Source organism: Labeo rohita, chromosome 4 (assembly GCF_022985175.1).
Source record: "Labeo rohita strain BAU-BD-2019 chromosome 4, IGBB_LRoh.1.0, whole genome shotgun sequence".
Classification (NCBI taxonomy): Eukaryota; Metazoa; Chordata; class Actinopteri; order Cypriniformes; family Cyprinidae; genus Labeo; species Labeo rohita.
This window is the reverse complement of record NC_066872.1, coordinates 27,529,252-27,545,435: the sequence shown is the minus strand read 5'-3', so window position 1 is coordinate 27,545,435 and position 16,184 is coordinate 27,529,252. Positions and strand designations below refer to the sequence as shown.

Here is a 16,184-nt window from a genome sequence, read left to right as displayed (position 1 = left end):
AACTATTTATTAGCTAGTAACTTAACATTTGCCATTCCTTGGACTGATTCTGTGATGCTTGCTGAACTGTAAGCTGGTTTTGACTCTACAAACACCCTCGCCAGAAGGTATATCCATTTAATGAAATTTTCTTGACTTATGTAGGTGTATACATCACATTTTTAAACTCACTGAGATTTCCAGACGAGGCAGGTCAGATAGTAAGGATGTGACTGGTTTTAAGTATTCATGTTTTATCTAGTTCTACACTGAGATAAAAACAAAAGTGTCCCGATCTGCTGAAACTGATGTTGCACGTTTTAGATTTATAGCTCTGATTTAAAATTCACCAGACCTACAGTTCCAAGTGCAAATCAACTTTGATTTAGGTAAATCAATGTGCCCGCTGTGGGCGTACTTTTCTCAGCGATAAATAAAATATTTAAAAAAGTGCAGCTAGAGGTTTTACCAATTGATTTAATCTGTTGTTGTCAGGATTTTGCTCAGCCGTGTGGATTTTCTGCCAGAGAATATTACATCCACCGTATTTATGAGCGTTATGTCTGTTTACTCTTTAAGTACAGATTTTGAGAAATTAAAAAGCACATTTAACAACTGGATCACATTAGTAATGAGTACTTCCTGGTGCCCTTTTCCATAAGTGTCTTCCACGTAGTTTCATTAGTCAAATGTTATTTCAGGAAACATATACAGTGGAAAAGTGAAAAATATATTACTGGTTCAAACCTATACGCACACATCAGTAACAGAGTAGTACATTTTTTAGCTGAGTTGCCATATTACACATGGCATGTTTCTAAAAAAAAAAACAGCAATAATAGCACTTGTCATATCAGGTTATGACACTACAACAGAGCATGACTATTAAAAAACCTCAGAAACCCCAATTTCAAAAGATAATGGTGGAAATTTCAGGGCCTGCAGTTATAGTTCACAATTCTTTCTAAAGAACCGGCGAGTTTCTACATTAGCCTCACTGTCAGGTTCATCTGTAGCAATGTGACAAGGGCAGTTAGGTTGTTTATCAGTCCATTAAATGTCTGATGAGTGTAAAAGAAATTCACTGCACAAGTTAGTGACTTCAACCTCTGTTAAACACATCAACTGGTCATGTCTGTGGATAAAACAGAATATTTTTACCATCTTTTTGTACTTTTGCATCAGTTTACGAATGCAAAACTTTAACATTTTCTGAAAACGTAACGTAATGGAAGTAGGTGGCGACAAGTGGCTTTTTATGTGTATTGAATGAGCTATTGAATTGTTCACTCAATTGCTTTGTTTAAATGTATTGATTCATTCAGGAATGACACACCACTAACACCATGAAACAGAGTCTTCTGTGGTTTCATTAGGGGCCAAGCATCGAAGGTGCTATTGGCACCTATTGTATTCGTTAGTTTTCTTCTTTATCTTCTTCCTCCGTTCTGGATGTGTATGGCAGCCCATAGAACGGCTTGTAGGAACGTTATGAAATTTGGCACACTGACAGAGGATAGTTTAAAATCAAACACTTCAAAACTTCCACCACTTAGTGTCACTGCTTATATAACGTTTCATTCAGATTTATGCAAATAACTTTTGAACTGTAAGAGACACCAAAAACTGAAAGGACACCAAAACATAATTTCTACAGATCAAGATTTTTCAGTTTTTAACAGTTCGAAAAACCTACTTTTTGAACTAGATGGTTGGTATGATTTTCGACAAAATTGGCTCAGATCAAACAAATTTGGCTATATTTCTCCAACGCTTTGTCATATTCAGACCAAACTTGGCGTGTGTTATGACCTAAGGTTACTTGCACAGTTTCACTGCAGTGCCACCTACTTGTCTGGAGACATGAAAATGGTCATTTTTACTTATAACTTCTGAATGCTTTGGCTTTGGATTTTTATCTATCGTCATAAGACTGGTCTTGATAGATTCCTGGGATCATACCAAGAACATTAATTCCAATTATGCCATAATCGGCTGCACTTCCCGCCATTTTGATTTTCTTTGAAAACCTATTTTTTTGAACTCCTCCTAGGTCTGATTTTCGCCAAATTTGACTCAGATCCTCTTTAGACCATGTTGACAAATCATTCTCAAAAGCTTTTAGATAGATCAAACCATTTTCCAATAACGCATCAATGAAATGGTTGGCATGATGCCAAGCTGATACTGAAAACCTATTTTTTTGAACTCCTCCTAGGTCTGATTTTAACCAAATTTGACTCAGATCCTTTTTAGACCATGTCGACAAATCATTCTCAAAAGCTTTTTGATAGATCAAACCATTTTCAAATATCGCATCAATGAAATTGATACTGAGGCTGCAACCCTGCAGCACTTTGGCAAATTGACACCAAACTTTGTGTCACCTCACAAATAACAATTTAATAACATTGCCACCTATTGGTCAAAAGTGATAAACCAGTAAATCATATTACTGCTGATTATATTTAGTTATATTATATTATTATAGCCATTTTGACTACAAACATCCTAAAATTGCTTTTTTGATCCTCGTTTTGCCTCTGTTGTGCTTGGGCCCTCAACTGCTGCTTGCAGCTATGTTCCTGGCAGAGGTATGTGTTTAAGATGTATTATATAGCTTCTTGTAAAATGTATATTAGCTTCTTGTTTATTGAATTGTTTTGATTAGTTATTGCAATATGCGATTGCTAAGGTTTTTTAAGCAGATGTAAGCATTTTCTATGTGTTTGATAACGTGTTCTGAATGGTTCTAGGTAGTTTAGATCAGAAACAAAGATTCAAAGCTTTGCACACACGCACATATATTTATTTATACAAATATAATATGTATAACAATTGCATATCACTTGGTATTTTTTTCGCTGTATAATAATATCAGCTTGTCCAGCCTCAAAAATGCAAGTCATTAATAAGAAAGTCTGTAAGTAAACATATAAAAGGGAAGAGAATCCATTGAAATGAATTGATTGACAATCAAGGAACAAATCACCTTCACAGCTTGGTGTGATTTTTGCCTATTAGGATGACACGCTTACATGTTACCCACAGTCTGAGATTACTCAAAAACCAACCAACAAAGGAACTAATTTAAGTATCTACCAAAAGTCCTACGTCAGGAAAACCATCAAATCAAATTACAATAACACAGATACAATATTACCTTTGATTACTGGTGGTCTTCAACTACTTGCTGATTTACAGTTTTGCTTCTAAGACTTTAACTAACAGTACAACTACAGCACTGCAATGGATAGACAGTTTGCCAGCTTTTGACAATTTGTGTTGAGGGAATGAAGCTGTGAAATAAAAATTATATATATTTATAAATAAAAACAAAATGCAGTGGCTTAATGCTTGCTTTTTAAATTGATTGTCAAAACAGGACAATGTTACAATGTTTCTAGTGAATGAGGTGGTTTGTTATACCAAATATAACGATACAGAACAACACGATTAATAATCTTTCAAACCTCTGAGATAATAACTTGAAAATAGAACTTTAAAATAATAAAATACTATGTAATGATTTACCTTCATTTGTAGATATCACGTATCTGTGTTTGACATTCCGTTTGTCCTCATAGTAAATAATTTAATAATATCAACTATAAACGTCTGAACTTAAATAGAATATTTCTGAATTAGAATTAATTTCAGTAGTGACATCACAACCATAAAACGCATCAAAACTGTACAGCTGTCATGAATGCATGACCTGTTAAAGGTGTAGTGTGTAATTTCTGCGCCAAAATAAGGACCGTTTCCAAACATTTATGCTGTTGGTTTCCAAACATAAAATCCTGCCCCAAACTCATGCTACTGGTTGGATGCACAAACAAACTGTGCAGTATTTTGATATATCGATGCGGTGTTTAAACTTCTTACTTATACTTTAATTGGTATATTAGTTTGTCTGAGAAAGTATTTTCAAAAATGACACACTTTACCTTTAAATATGTCTGCTGTACAATATGCCAAATGTACAAGATAATCTCTGTCAATGGCACTGTGATACAGTGATCTCATAAGAACATTCTGTGCAAATGATGTTTATGGTTTAGTCTGACTTATGTCACATGGTGCATAAGATACAGTTTTGTAGTAACTTTACTCTCGCAAGATTAATTTCCACGCCTAAAATTGACTTTTTTTTAGATAATTTGACAGTAGAATATGACAAAACAAGTGTTATTGCTAAATCTACTTTCTTTACAAAATATCCCTTGCTACAATATGGTATAAAATACCTCAGTGTTATCCAATCAAGGACGACTGACATAAAAAGCGCTTTCTATTCACAGAGACACCAGCACCAAAAGAACCCTTCGAAAAGTTACTGTACAGCGCTGTGGCAACAGAAATAAAACAATAGTAAAAACAAATCATTGAATGCTTTAGAAATACATGTTGAGAAAACACATTATCACAAAACTACAAGAGGGACTTTTTAAGAGGGTCACAACTTGCGATTGGTTCCAGACAACTGAAATAATGAACAAGTAAGTGTAAAACCATGGACTCAGTGCTAGCCTTTCTTTTTAGCCATCATGTACTTTTTTCCAAGCACCAATTTAGAACACAGATCATGGAGTTTTCAACCTTTTTGAGTTGTAGGTAGTTGACTGAAAGAGGATAGTCTTCACTGGAGAACAGTAAGGGTCCTCTTCTGAGATCTCTTGGACCTCCTTACATCACGACTGTGAGAGTATGCCAGTCTCACCCAGTGTCCTCTACTTTTTTTTCTTTTGGAACAGCCTGTGAAAAATCAAAAGCACAAAAGCTGAGAGAAAAGTTGAAAGGGGCAGTCAAAATGTTTGCTTGTATTTTTGCATATAACACGTAATGTAACAGGCTGGACTTGAACCTTTGGTTGCATGTGACCACTATTGCCCAGTGTCTCAAGGGCAAGTACCAGACTAGATCATCTGAGTCAATCCAGGCTGAGAACTGAGTACAGAAAGTGGAATCTGATTCAAAATAAAGACTACACTCTTAAAAGTAAAGGTGCTTTAAAGGTTCTTTACATTTGTGGTTCCACAAAGAACCATTTAGTCAAAGGTTCTTTAAAGAACCATCTCTTTCTTACCTTTTTTATAATCTGAAGAACCTTCTTTCACCACAAAGAACCTTTTGTGAAACAGGAAGTTTTTGAGGAAAACATTTCGGGATTTTTCTCCATATAATGGACTTCACTGGTGCCCCGATTTTGAACTTCCAAAATGTAGTTTAAATGCAGCTTCAAAGGGCTCAAAACAATCCATCCCAAGGAAGAAGGGTCTTATCTAGCAAAACGATCTGTCATTTTTTTTGAAAAATAAAAATTTGTTTACTTTTTAAGCACAAAAGCACATGTAGCACAGGCTCTGGGATGCGCATCCACGATGCTACGAATTAGTGATGAGTCGTTCTTAAACGATTTGTTCATTTTGAATGAATCTTTAATGTGACTTGGGAAGAACGAGTCGTCTCGGGGAGTGATTCGTTCAGCCGTGCATACGCAACATCTTATTAGGTTCTGTACTGGAATTAGTTTAGAGTCTTCAGGTTTTTTGAGTCGTTCGTTCATCTTATGGCGCTGTCACGTGATGCTGATTTTGCTAAAATGAACGTAATGACTTGAAAAAAGATCTGTTCATTTTTTTATTGAACGAGACTCAAAGAGTCAGTAAAATGATCCAAACTTCCCATCACTACTACGAATCACGTCTGAGTTCATCGTCTGTATACTCCGGCTCAAAAAGGTAGAGTATGGCGAAAAACTCCATCTTATTTTCTCCTACAATTTCAGAATCGTCCGACATCGTTGTACCTTTTTGTTTGTAAACAGCATTTGACTTACTTGCACTTTGTTAGTCTTTGCGCGTTCACTTTGTAAACACTGGGTCTGTAGTTCCGCCTACGTCCTGCGTGACCTATCGACGTGATTCAATAGTACATAGCGTTGTGGACGTGCATCCCAGAGCTACACCAGCTTTTGTGCTTAAAAAGTATACACATTTTTATTTTCTGAAAAAATTACACATCGTTTCGCTAGATAAGATCCTTCTTCCTCGGCTGGGATCATTTAGAGTCCTTTGAAGCTGCATTTAAACTACATTTTAGAAATTCAAAATCGGGGCACCAATGAAGTCCATTATATGGCGAAAAATCCTGAAATGCTTTCCTCAAAAACCATAATTTCTTCACATCTGAAGACAGAAAGACATGAGCATCTTGGATGACAAGGGGGTGAGTAAATTATTTGTAAATTGTTTTCTGGAAGTGGACTTCTCCTTTAAGAGTGTAGAAGAATCAAGGCCAAATACTACAGAGTAGGGCTGGGGTTTGACACTTAATTTGAGTTCTGATTCAATTCAAGTCAATTTAACAAACTATTATTTTAGATATATATCACATACAGTACATGACAAATTTTCTCAAGGAAAAAAATCTCTCAACTAATGCTGTAAAATGTACATGGGAGTCAGTTGGTACTACATTACTGTAATATTCACACGTAAATTTAACTGATTTGTATACAAACACTTAAATTACACTCATTATGTTTTTATAATAACAAAGATACAATTACATAATTATATTTCTACTCCATTGTTTTGTGTTTTTTTAAATATAAACATTTGAATGGTAGCTGTCATAAAAACTTGACAGATTTATTCAAACACATAATGAGCATGTTATATGGTGCATATATTTAGCAAAATGCTCCTCTCTAGAGTCACCAGATATGTTTTTTTTACATGACATTGTTTACACATTGACTGCAGTTAAAACACTAATTGAGACAGGATACAGAGTTTGGTAAGTTGAACTGTTTCTTTTAACATACCTTCGGCTGTTTATTCATGTTTATTTCAACTAGTATTAAAGTGGAGGAGATGATCAGTTCACGTACGCTTCGTGCTAGACCGAACTGTCACTCCACATTAAACAGCACTAAAACTGTAATTTTTTGTTTGAATACTGTAATAAAATGAACAGATTTTGAAATCTGAGACTTTGTTTCATATCAAAAGTAACAAAGCACAAAGCTTATTGCGATTTATTGCATTGGACGCATGGTACAATGTTCATTAACTGAAAACAGGTTAGACCAGGGGTCACCAGACCTGATCCTGGAGGGCCGGTGTCCCTACAGAGTTTAGCTTCAACCCTAATCAAACACACCTGATCCAGTGAATCAAGTTCTTACTAGGTATACTTGAAACTTCCAGGTAGGTGTGTTGAGGAAAGTTGGAGGTAAACTCTGCAGGACACCGGCCCTCCAGGAACAAGTTTGGTGACCCCTGGGTTAGACTAATTGATTCTTGGCATTTAAGAATCGTTTCGTAAAAATGTGAATTGATTAAAATCGAGAAATTAATACTTTTACCCAGCCCTACTACAGTCTATGACAAGACCAAGACCATGAAAGTCTTGGTTGGGCTTAAAATTTGAGTGGTACAACCACTCAACCGAAGTTGAGCTTTATAAAATGTTTCATTTGTGTGCAAAAGACGGCATCTCATCTTCTGCAGACAAGGCATTTTCAGAATGCATTATGACAAACCTTGAAGTCTTGAATATATTGTATATTTTCTGCTGATAAAGTTCCATATTTATTTGTTGGCAGGTTATATAAAGAAGATCATCTACTTTTTGGCACATTTCATATTATTTTTGCCATGCGCTGTGTATTTGCTTCACAGAGATGTTTTCGCATTTCAGCCTTCTGTTTAAAACTAAGAAAAAAATCACACTTTAGATGCTTCCTACTGGATATTTTTAGAGTAGGGTCTGCATCAGTTTCTCAACCTTTGTAACTCCAAGGTCCCCCATTGTTATAAGGTCAATACATGCAGACCTCTGAAAGCCCCAACAAACTGAGATATTTCCTCTTGTACTTTTGGTGAAATAACAAAAACACTTTTCTTTCAGACAGTTTCTTTAGACACTGAACATTTTTATTAACAGAAACATTTGTCTGTACTTGTCAGCATTTCACTCACTAAAAGGCATTTAATGTGTCAGTTTAGTGTTAAATTGTCCAGCTCAGCTGTACAGATTTTTTTGGAAGACATTTAATTCCTTTCGGTCCCTCTTCCTCCATCTACAATTAAACTTGAACTGGTCTTATTTGTTTTTCAGATGTGTGTGTGTATGGTGTGGTTAAGTGTTGGCAGAGTGCTCTTTGGTCACTGCGGCTTTGCTGTTTAGTCAGCATGCCAGTCTTGATAGGGGATGATCTGGGCTCAGCTCTCTCCCCATGATCCTCTTGCCCAGATATAATGTCCCAAAATTCTCAGCGGCTCACAAGCACATATGATTTTACAGCCAAGGATTTAGCCACAAGCAAGAGATACATAAGGAATTCCAGTTGGCCTTTGGTGATAAGTGTCCAGAGTACAGCACCTCTGTTAGAAGTGCATCCACATGCTGCTTATAGCTTCATTTTAGGCTTGGCATGTTTCTGTAGCAAGGTTACAACTCTGCCAACTATACTGCTGCTCAGAGCTAAGTGTGGTGTGAGGAGGCAATGAGGCAAAAGATGGGCCGAATATCATTAATACAAGGAGATGTGCTTTGGTCTGTCTGGGAGAGACTCTGACTAATAGAATTCTCTTAGATTGTATTGCATTTGCTAAGACGAAAGAAGTCTTGAGGAAATGAGAGGGCTGTTACTTCAGAACTGTGATAATGGAAGTGATAAAGGATGACATACTTTCTCTTTTTAATATAGAAGCGGAGATACTGTTTCAGAAGCTAATATGGGATGTAACAATGTGACATTGACATGTCAATTAGCACCAAATTGAAAAAATTGCAGTACAAGAATACAAGAAGCTTGTATGTAATAATGCATATGTAATATACTGTATGTTATGTGTAATACATCAAATCCATTAAACAAATATAATGTATAAAAAACCTGCATAAAACCTTTATGTAATGCACTGAAATTAGAAATATATTTTTATACTGTTGTAGGCATTTGGCAAGCTGTATCAATTACAGTGTATAATCATATGATGAACACAAATTAAGATATTTTTGATGAATTCCGAGAGCTTTCTGGCCCTGAATAGACAGCGCATATCACATTCAAGGCCCAGGAAGGTAGTAAGGACATTGAAATTCATCAAAAATATCTTAAAAAGATGTTTAGAATGTAGAAAAAAACCATAAAGAATCATGAAAGTAGTTCATATGACGTGTGTTTATATTTCAAGTCTTTTGAAGCCATACGACAGCTTGTGATGGCTAGACTGAAATTTACATTTCAGTTTTTGAAAGCAGCCCTGTCCTTCATAACTCTCAGATCTTATTCACGATTTTGATGTATTTTCAGAAATGGTGCATCAAGAGACCTTGTCCCAGATTTGAAATTCAGTGATAACAAATACTATTGGTTCTTGTCTTTGGTCCACAAAATCATATAGGTTTGAATAACATGAGGGTGAGTAAGTTTTGAATTTTCATTGTTGGCTGAAGAATACCTGCATTATAGACTTATATGAAGGGATAGTTGAATAAAAAATGCTGTCGTTATTTATTAACCCTAATGTTGTCACAAACCTGATTAGCATTTTTTATGTGGAACACAAAAGAATATATTCTTTCGGTCAAATATTGCGCTGCAAAGAGCAATGCTACTTTTAACTTGTCTGTAACTTGGCAAATGACCATGGAATAAGCGGGATAATGTTTCGCGTCGGGCGTTCTTAGCTTCCATGTCGTGTCTTTAAAATCCTTTAATGCAGGACAAACCGTTGATTATCCATTACTTATTCCATGGAATGTCTGAATACTGGATTCTGATTGGCTGGCAGGTATGCAGTAAAACCATTTAATGCACAGGTAGTTCCAAGTCAGTTTAATCAACATTCTATATTAATGCACGCAAGCGTACGCACACACACAACTGTCATCTCTCTCTTTCTCTCTCTCTCGCCTTCTCTCGCTCTCTCAGTCGAGCGATAATTTACTGAAATACTGAAAAGAACAATACTACTTTTAACTTGTCTATGACTTGGCAAATGACCATGGAATAAGCAGGATATTTAACTGCTTATGCATTAAAGCACTTCACGTTGGGCATTCTTAGCCTCCACGTTGTGCATTTAAAATCCTTTAATGCACGCCAAACCGTTGATTATCCCTTATATATATATAGACATTTTTTAATGAGACATTTTTCAAAATATCTTTTTTTTTTGTTTCACAGCAGAAAGTCAGTCATACTTTTTGGAACAAATGATCCTTTAAAGGATTAGTTCACTTCCAGAATGAAAAATTCCTAATAATTTACTCACCCCATCTTATCCAAGATGTCTTTCTTTCTTCAGTTGCAAAGAAATTAAGATCCAAGATTTTTCTCCATACAGTGAACTTCAATGGGGATCAATGGGTTGAAAGTCCAAATTGCAGTTTCAGTGCAGCTTCAAAGGGCTCTACACAGTCCCACCTGATGAATAAGGGTCTTATCCAGTGAAATGATCAGGTTTCTAAGAAAAATTAAAAAATGATATACTTTTTAACAAGAAATGCTTGTTCTGAACTACAGTAGCTCTGCAATGCTTGACTTTGTGCATTACATAATCATATTGAAAAGGCCAAGTGTGGTTTGTTCTTCGTCTGTGTACTTCGGTTCAAAAAGGTAGGGTAGTGTGGAAAATCTCCATCTCATTTTCTCCTCCAACTTCAAAATCATCCAACATCGTTGTTTTTCCTTTTTTTTAAATGAATGTTTGACTGTCTTTGCATGTTCGCTTTGACGTGATGTCAGGCCTCGGAGAGGATTTTATTAAACAAAATATACAGAAGTGTCCAAAATAAACAGGGGTTCTGGTGTCCTCGTCATGCTGGGGGTTCTGTGAAGGAGGGGCAGTGTTTGAAAGGGAAGGATCCAGGTCCGCGGCTCTAGGGGCGACGGCTTCCTTCAGAGGCTACGTCCTCCTTGGCTCACAGCACTTCTGGGGGATTCAACGGCCCGGCATCTTCGCCCATCAGCTGTCTAACGGGTCTGGACTGCGGGTCCGGCAGCTTGTTGCTTCGGCGGTGCTCGATCCCCTCAACGCTCCCTTCCTGGACCCACAAGAACATCAGCGTGCATGCACGGGGAAGAGACCGGTCTCTCGAGTAGAGGCGCGCTCGGCATTTCAACAGCGGTGGTGATGAGGCTTCATTTGCGTCAGGTGCACCTCATCACACGCCGCCAGACCTGGCCGTTTCGGCACCCCTCTTCTCTCTTGCACGCCCACTCCCGTCGGGAGCCTGGTGAAGGGCGGTGATTACCAGACGGGGTGATGATAAGCAGGGGGGAGGCAGCTAACAACGTCATGCGTAACCTTTCCAACGTAACGTGTGTAATGTGTAAAGTCGAGCTAGTGCAAGATGAGCATTTGTGGTTAAAAAGTATGTATTTTTTTTTTAGAAAATGACTTATCGTTTCACCAGACAAGACCCTTATTCCTCAGCTAGGATTGTGTAGAGCCCTTTGAAGCTGCATTGAAATTGCAATTTGGACCTTCAACCTGTTAATCCCCATTGAGAAAAATCCTGGAATGTTTTCCTCAAAAACCATAATTTCATTGCGACTGAAGAAAGAAAGACATGAACATCTTGGGTGACATGGGAGTGAGTAAATCAGGAAATTTTTATTCTGGAAGTGAGTAAAAGCGTAAAGCATTACCAAAACAAATGGTTCCATCAGTGAAATCTGCAGACTTAATAGGCCCCTTTAGGTGATGTAATAAAATAATGATTGATTTCCCATCTAAATAGTTCTTAATTTTCCCTTGAAAGTCCCTTAGGTGTGATCCTTCAGTGTCTGGACAACTGCCTGATAAGCAAATCCCTCCTACTAAACTCAGTCTGTGATGTCATCAGCACTGCTCGCCAGCTTCTTCAATTGGTTCATTATTTCACATTATGACATAACAGCTGAGTTTCAGACACAATAGCGGTCTGTTTTCAGAACAACGTTCCAATGGTGACAGGCAGCATGTAGTACCGGATCTCCCACAGGCCTCAAAGGGGCGACGGGGCAGTTAACTTTTCCGTGACCGCCCTGCTGAGGTCCTGTTACCCTTAAAGCAATGAAAAGCCTCACCTACGACATGTGGTTCTGCTGGGTGGCCAGGTTTTGCTGCTGCTGTTGCTGCATAAGGAGCTGCTGCTGCTGGCGTCTGCGGGCGGTGCGGAGCTTCTCGAACCTCGCCTCCATCTCCTCAAGGACTTTAGGGGTGTAACGCACCACCAGTTTGACGCTGTCCTTGGCTGCTTTCAGTAACTCCACGGCCTTTTCGTGGTGTTCACCCTCAACACTCTAGAAAAATAATTAAGTAGTTGGTTTTTCAGAGCAATCTGTGCTTGTTCATGTCATCTAATTTAAAGGATCGAAATGTAAGCATTTAATAGTTTGGTGATGACTGCTACAACTTTATCATATCCAAACTCATAGCTTTGTCATCTCAGTACTGCGCTAGAAAATGCTCCACGGTGATGAACATTCAATTACATTTTGGCACAAAAGAGCCATTAATTTCCTATTAGCTCAGAAAGCGTAACATGTTTGGTTTAATGAGAAATTGCTTCTCAATGCTGTCACAAAACGCTTTCCTATTAGAGTCTTTGACGCAAATGAAATCAAATGGATCCTTTCTGAACTCCTCCGTCATCTTTGAGTGAGAAAACACTGGACATTAGTTTCTATAAACTCAAATGGCACCTTCATGTAATAGAATTGTAACAAACTTGAATGATGGCAGAAAGAGAAAAAAGAAACTGGCTTCAAAAGGCTTGCAGTGCAGCAGTGACTCTGAGGGTAGACAGCTTTTTTACTGAAAGATTCATTCGGATTCAGTCAAAGATTCATTCACTTCTAGCTCCAGTCTGACACATTTGAAACATTTACAGTGAATTATGAAAAGATAAAGTCTTTTGACGTCTGTCTTTTTCAGTTTTAGATTAGACTCCTGCTGCAAGCTTTCTGTCATATTTGTCCATTTTTATTACTTTAAAATGTCAAGTTTAGCCTAAGTAAAATGAAAGATTAGAAGACTTCAGTCTCTAATGGGTCTAAGCTGCAAAAATTGATTTATCAGCATATTACGCCATGAGGCAATCAGCCTTGTGGACTATTGGAAATGTTTGTTCATTGAGATCAATGTAAAAATCCTTCTGCCATAATAATCTCACTTCAGCCCAAACAGATCCGTATCGATTAAAAACCCAGTGGGCCGTCTAGCATGAAGGCATCTTATGTGACAGCTCTACAGAGCTGAAAAAATTCATCCCCTAAAAATGATCATTTAATTTTCATTCCACAAACACTTAAAGGCATAGTTCACCCAAAAATGAAAATTCTCAAGTTGTTCTATACCTGTGAGGTTTTCTTTCGAAGAATGTTGGTAACCGAACAGTTGACAGCAGCCACTGACTTCCATAGTGTTTTATACAGGTTTGAAACAACCTGAGGGTGAGTAAATGATGACAGATTTTTCATTTTTGGGTGAACTGTCCCCTTTGAGTTTTTCCCAGTCATGTAAAAAAAAACCCTGATGTTCACAGATGAAGATCCTTCCTTTGTGCATTTAATGCTAAGTGAGCTATGTGCTGACAGGTCATTCCTTTTCATGTCCCCATCATGTATGTCTAAATATGTTGGATAAGTGAACATAGAAATGCATTTTAAATCATTTCACTACTTTAGTTTAAGGCGATGTTGCCATTTTTGCCATTTCTCCAACTTCCAATATGAAAAATTTGCAACCTATTAGGAAATGAATGCTTATATGTAACCCTGGACCACAAAACCAGTCAAAAGGGTAAATGTTTTGAAATTGAGATTTATACATAATCTGAAAGCTAAATAAATAAGCTTTTCCATTGATGTATGGGGTGTTAGGATAGGACAATATTTAGCTGAGATACAATATAAATCTGCAATCTGAGGGTGCAAAAAAATCTAAATATTGAGAAGAACACCCTTAAAGTTGTCCAAATGAAGTTCTTAGCAATACAAATAACTAATCAAAAATTAAGTTTTGATATATTTACGGTAGAAAAAATACAAAATATCTTCATAAACATAATCTTTACTTAATATCCTAATGATTTTTGGCATAAAAAAGGATATTTTTAACCCATACAATGTATTTTTGGCTATTGTTACAAATATACCTGTGCTACTTATGACTTATGTTTTGTGGGCCAGGTTTTTAATACCCATTTCGTAAAGGGATAGTTAACCCAATGAAAATTCTGTCATTTACCTGTATAGCTTTCTTTCTTCTGCTGAACACAAAAGAAGATATTTTAAAGAAGGTGGGTAACTAAACATTTGATGGTCCCCATTGACTTAAATAGTATTTTTTCCCATACTATGGAAAATAATAGGGACCATGGACTGTGCAATAACAATTCATGTTCAGTAAAAGGAAGAAATTCATACAGATTTGGATCAAACTGAAGATGAATCAATAAAGACAGAATTTTCATTTTTGGATTTTTGGATTTCTTTAATGACACCATCCTCTAAAAAATGATTAAGTTTGATAAGCACAAATATCAGTAAGTATTAAAGGAGAAGTTCATTTCCAGAATAAAATTTTCCTGATAATTTACTCAGCCCCATGTCATCAAAGATGTTCATGTCTTTCTTTCTTCAGTCGAAAAGAAATTACGTTTTCTGAGGAAAACATTCCATGAATTTTCTCCATATAATGGATTCAATGGGGATCAATGGGGTGAAGGTCCAAAGTGCAAATTCAAAGGGCTCTATATGATCCCAGCCGAGGAACAAAGGTCTTATCTAGAGAAACAATCAGTCATTTTATTAAAAAAATGTAAAAATCATATACTTTTTAACCACAAATGCTCAGCTTGTACTAGCTCTGCGAAGGTTGGGTAGGGCGAAAAACTCTCAGAAATCTAATTTTCTACTTCAACTTCAAAATCGCCCAACATTGTTGTGCCTTTTTTGTAAAGGACGTTTGACTTTCTTTGCATGTTTGCTTTGTAAACACTGGGAAGGTACTTCTGCCTACGTCACATGTGCATGAGGTTGAGCTAGTGCAAGATGAGCATTTGTGGTTAACAAATACATACATGTGCACTTTTCTTAGAAAATGGCCATTAGTTTTGCTAGATAAGACCCTTATTTTTTGGCTGGAATCGTGTAGAGCCCTTTAAAACTGCAATTTGGACCTTCAGCCCGTTGATCCCCATTAAAGTCCACTATATGGAGAAAAATCCTGGAATGTGTTCCTCAAAAACCTTAATTTCTTTTCGACTGAAGAAGGAAAGACATGAATATCTTGGATGACTTGGGGGTGAATAAATGATCAAAAAATGTTTAATCTGGAAGTGAACTTTTCCTTTAACAATGCATTGATAAATTCTGTGAAATTTAGTGGTGTTAGATTAGTTTCCATCCTTTTTCATTAAAGAACAGAAATTATAATATTGTGATTTATTTTTAAAAAATACCTCATTTAAATTATTTTGAGTAATTGAGTAAATGCCTTTTTTGCTTTATTCCCATTCTGTTAGGTTCAATCCAGTTATGCATCCTATTAAAGTCCTTGCTATTTTGTAAATAACCAAGTTTTAATTAGTAAAGTTTAATTGCCGAAGCTTTAACTCTTGTACACCTTTTTATAGGTATGTGTCCTTAAATTACAAACATCCATATTTCTTTTACAGAGTTACAGAATAATAAAATGACCTGCATAATAGAAACAATGCTTTGTAAACACTGGGAAGGTACTTCTGCCTACGTCACATGTGCATGAGGTTGAGCTAGTGCAAGATGAGCATTTGTGGTTAACAAATACATACATGTGCACTTTTCTTAGAAAATGGCCATTAGTTTTGCTAGATAAGACCCTTATTTTTTGGCTGGAATCGTGTAGAGCCCTTTAAAACTGCAATTTGGACCTTCAGCCCGTTGATCCCCATTAAAGTCCACTATATGGAGAAAAATCCTGGAATGTGTTCCTCAAAAACCTTAATTTCTTTTCGACTGAAGAAGGAAAGACATGAATATCTTGGATGACTTGGGGGTGAATAAATGATCAAAAAATGTTTAATCTGGAAGTGAACTTTTCCTTTAACAATGCATTGATAAATTCTGTGAAATTTAGTGGTGTTAGATTAGTTTCCATCCTTTTTCATTAAAGAACAGAAATTATAATATTGTGATTTATTTTTAAAAAATA

General features: G+C 36.6%; 1 protein-coding gene across 2 annotated transcripts in view; it reads right to left on the bottom strand.

Moving 5' to 3' along the window:
• Positions 1-3,013: 3,013 nt before the first annotated feature.
• The window catches only part of lin7a (lin-7 homolog A (C. elegans)), a 68,243-nt gene continuing 55,072 nt past the window's right edge, over positions 3,014-16,184 (bottom strand). The window contains exons 5-6 of one of the 2 annotated variants that reach the window (XM_051107571.1): positions 12,074-12,289; positions 3,014-4,737 (exon numbers count right to left, since the gene is read on the bottom strand). In XM_051107571.1, the coding sequence (XP_050963528.1) occupies positions 12,074-12,289 (216 nt within the window). In that variant the 3' untranslated portion in view covers positions 3,014-4,737. The remainder of the gene's footprint in view (positions 4,738-12,073; positions 12,290-16,184) is intronic. The other variant, XM_051107570.1, reaches the window with a different exon arrangement.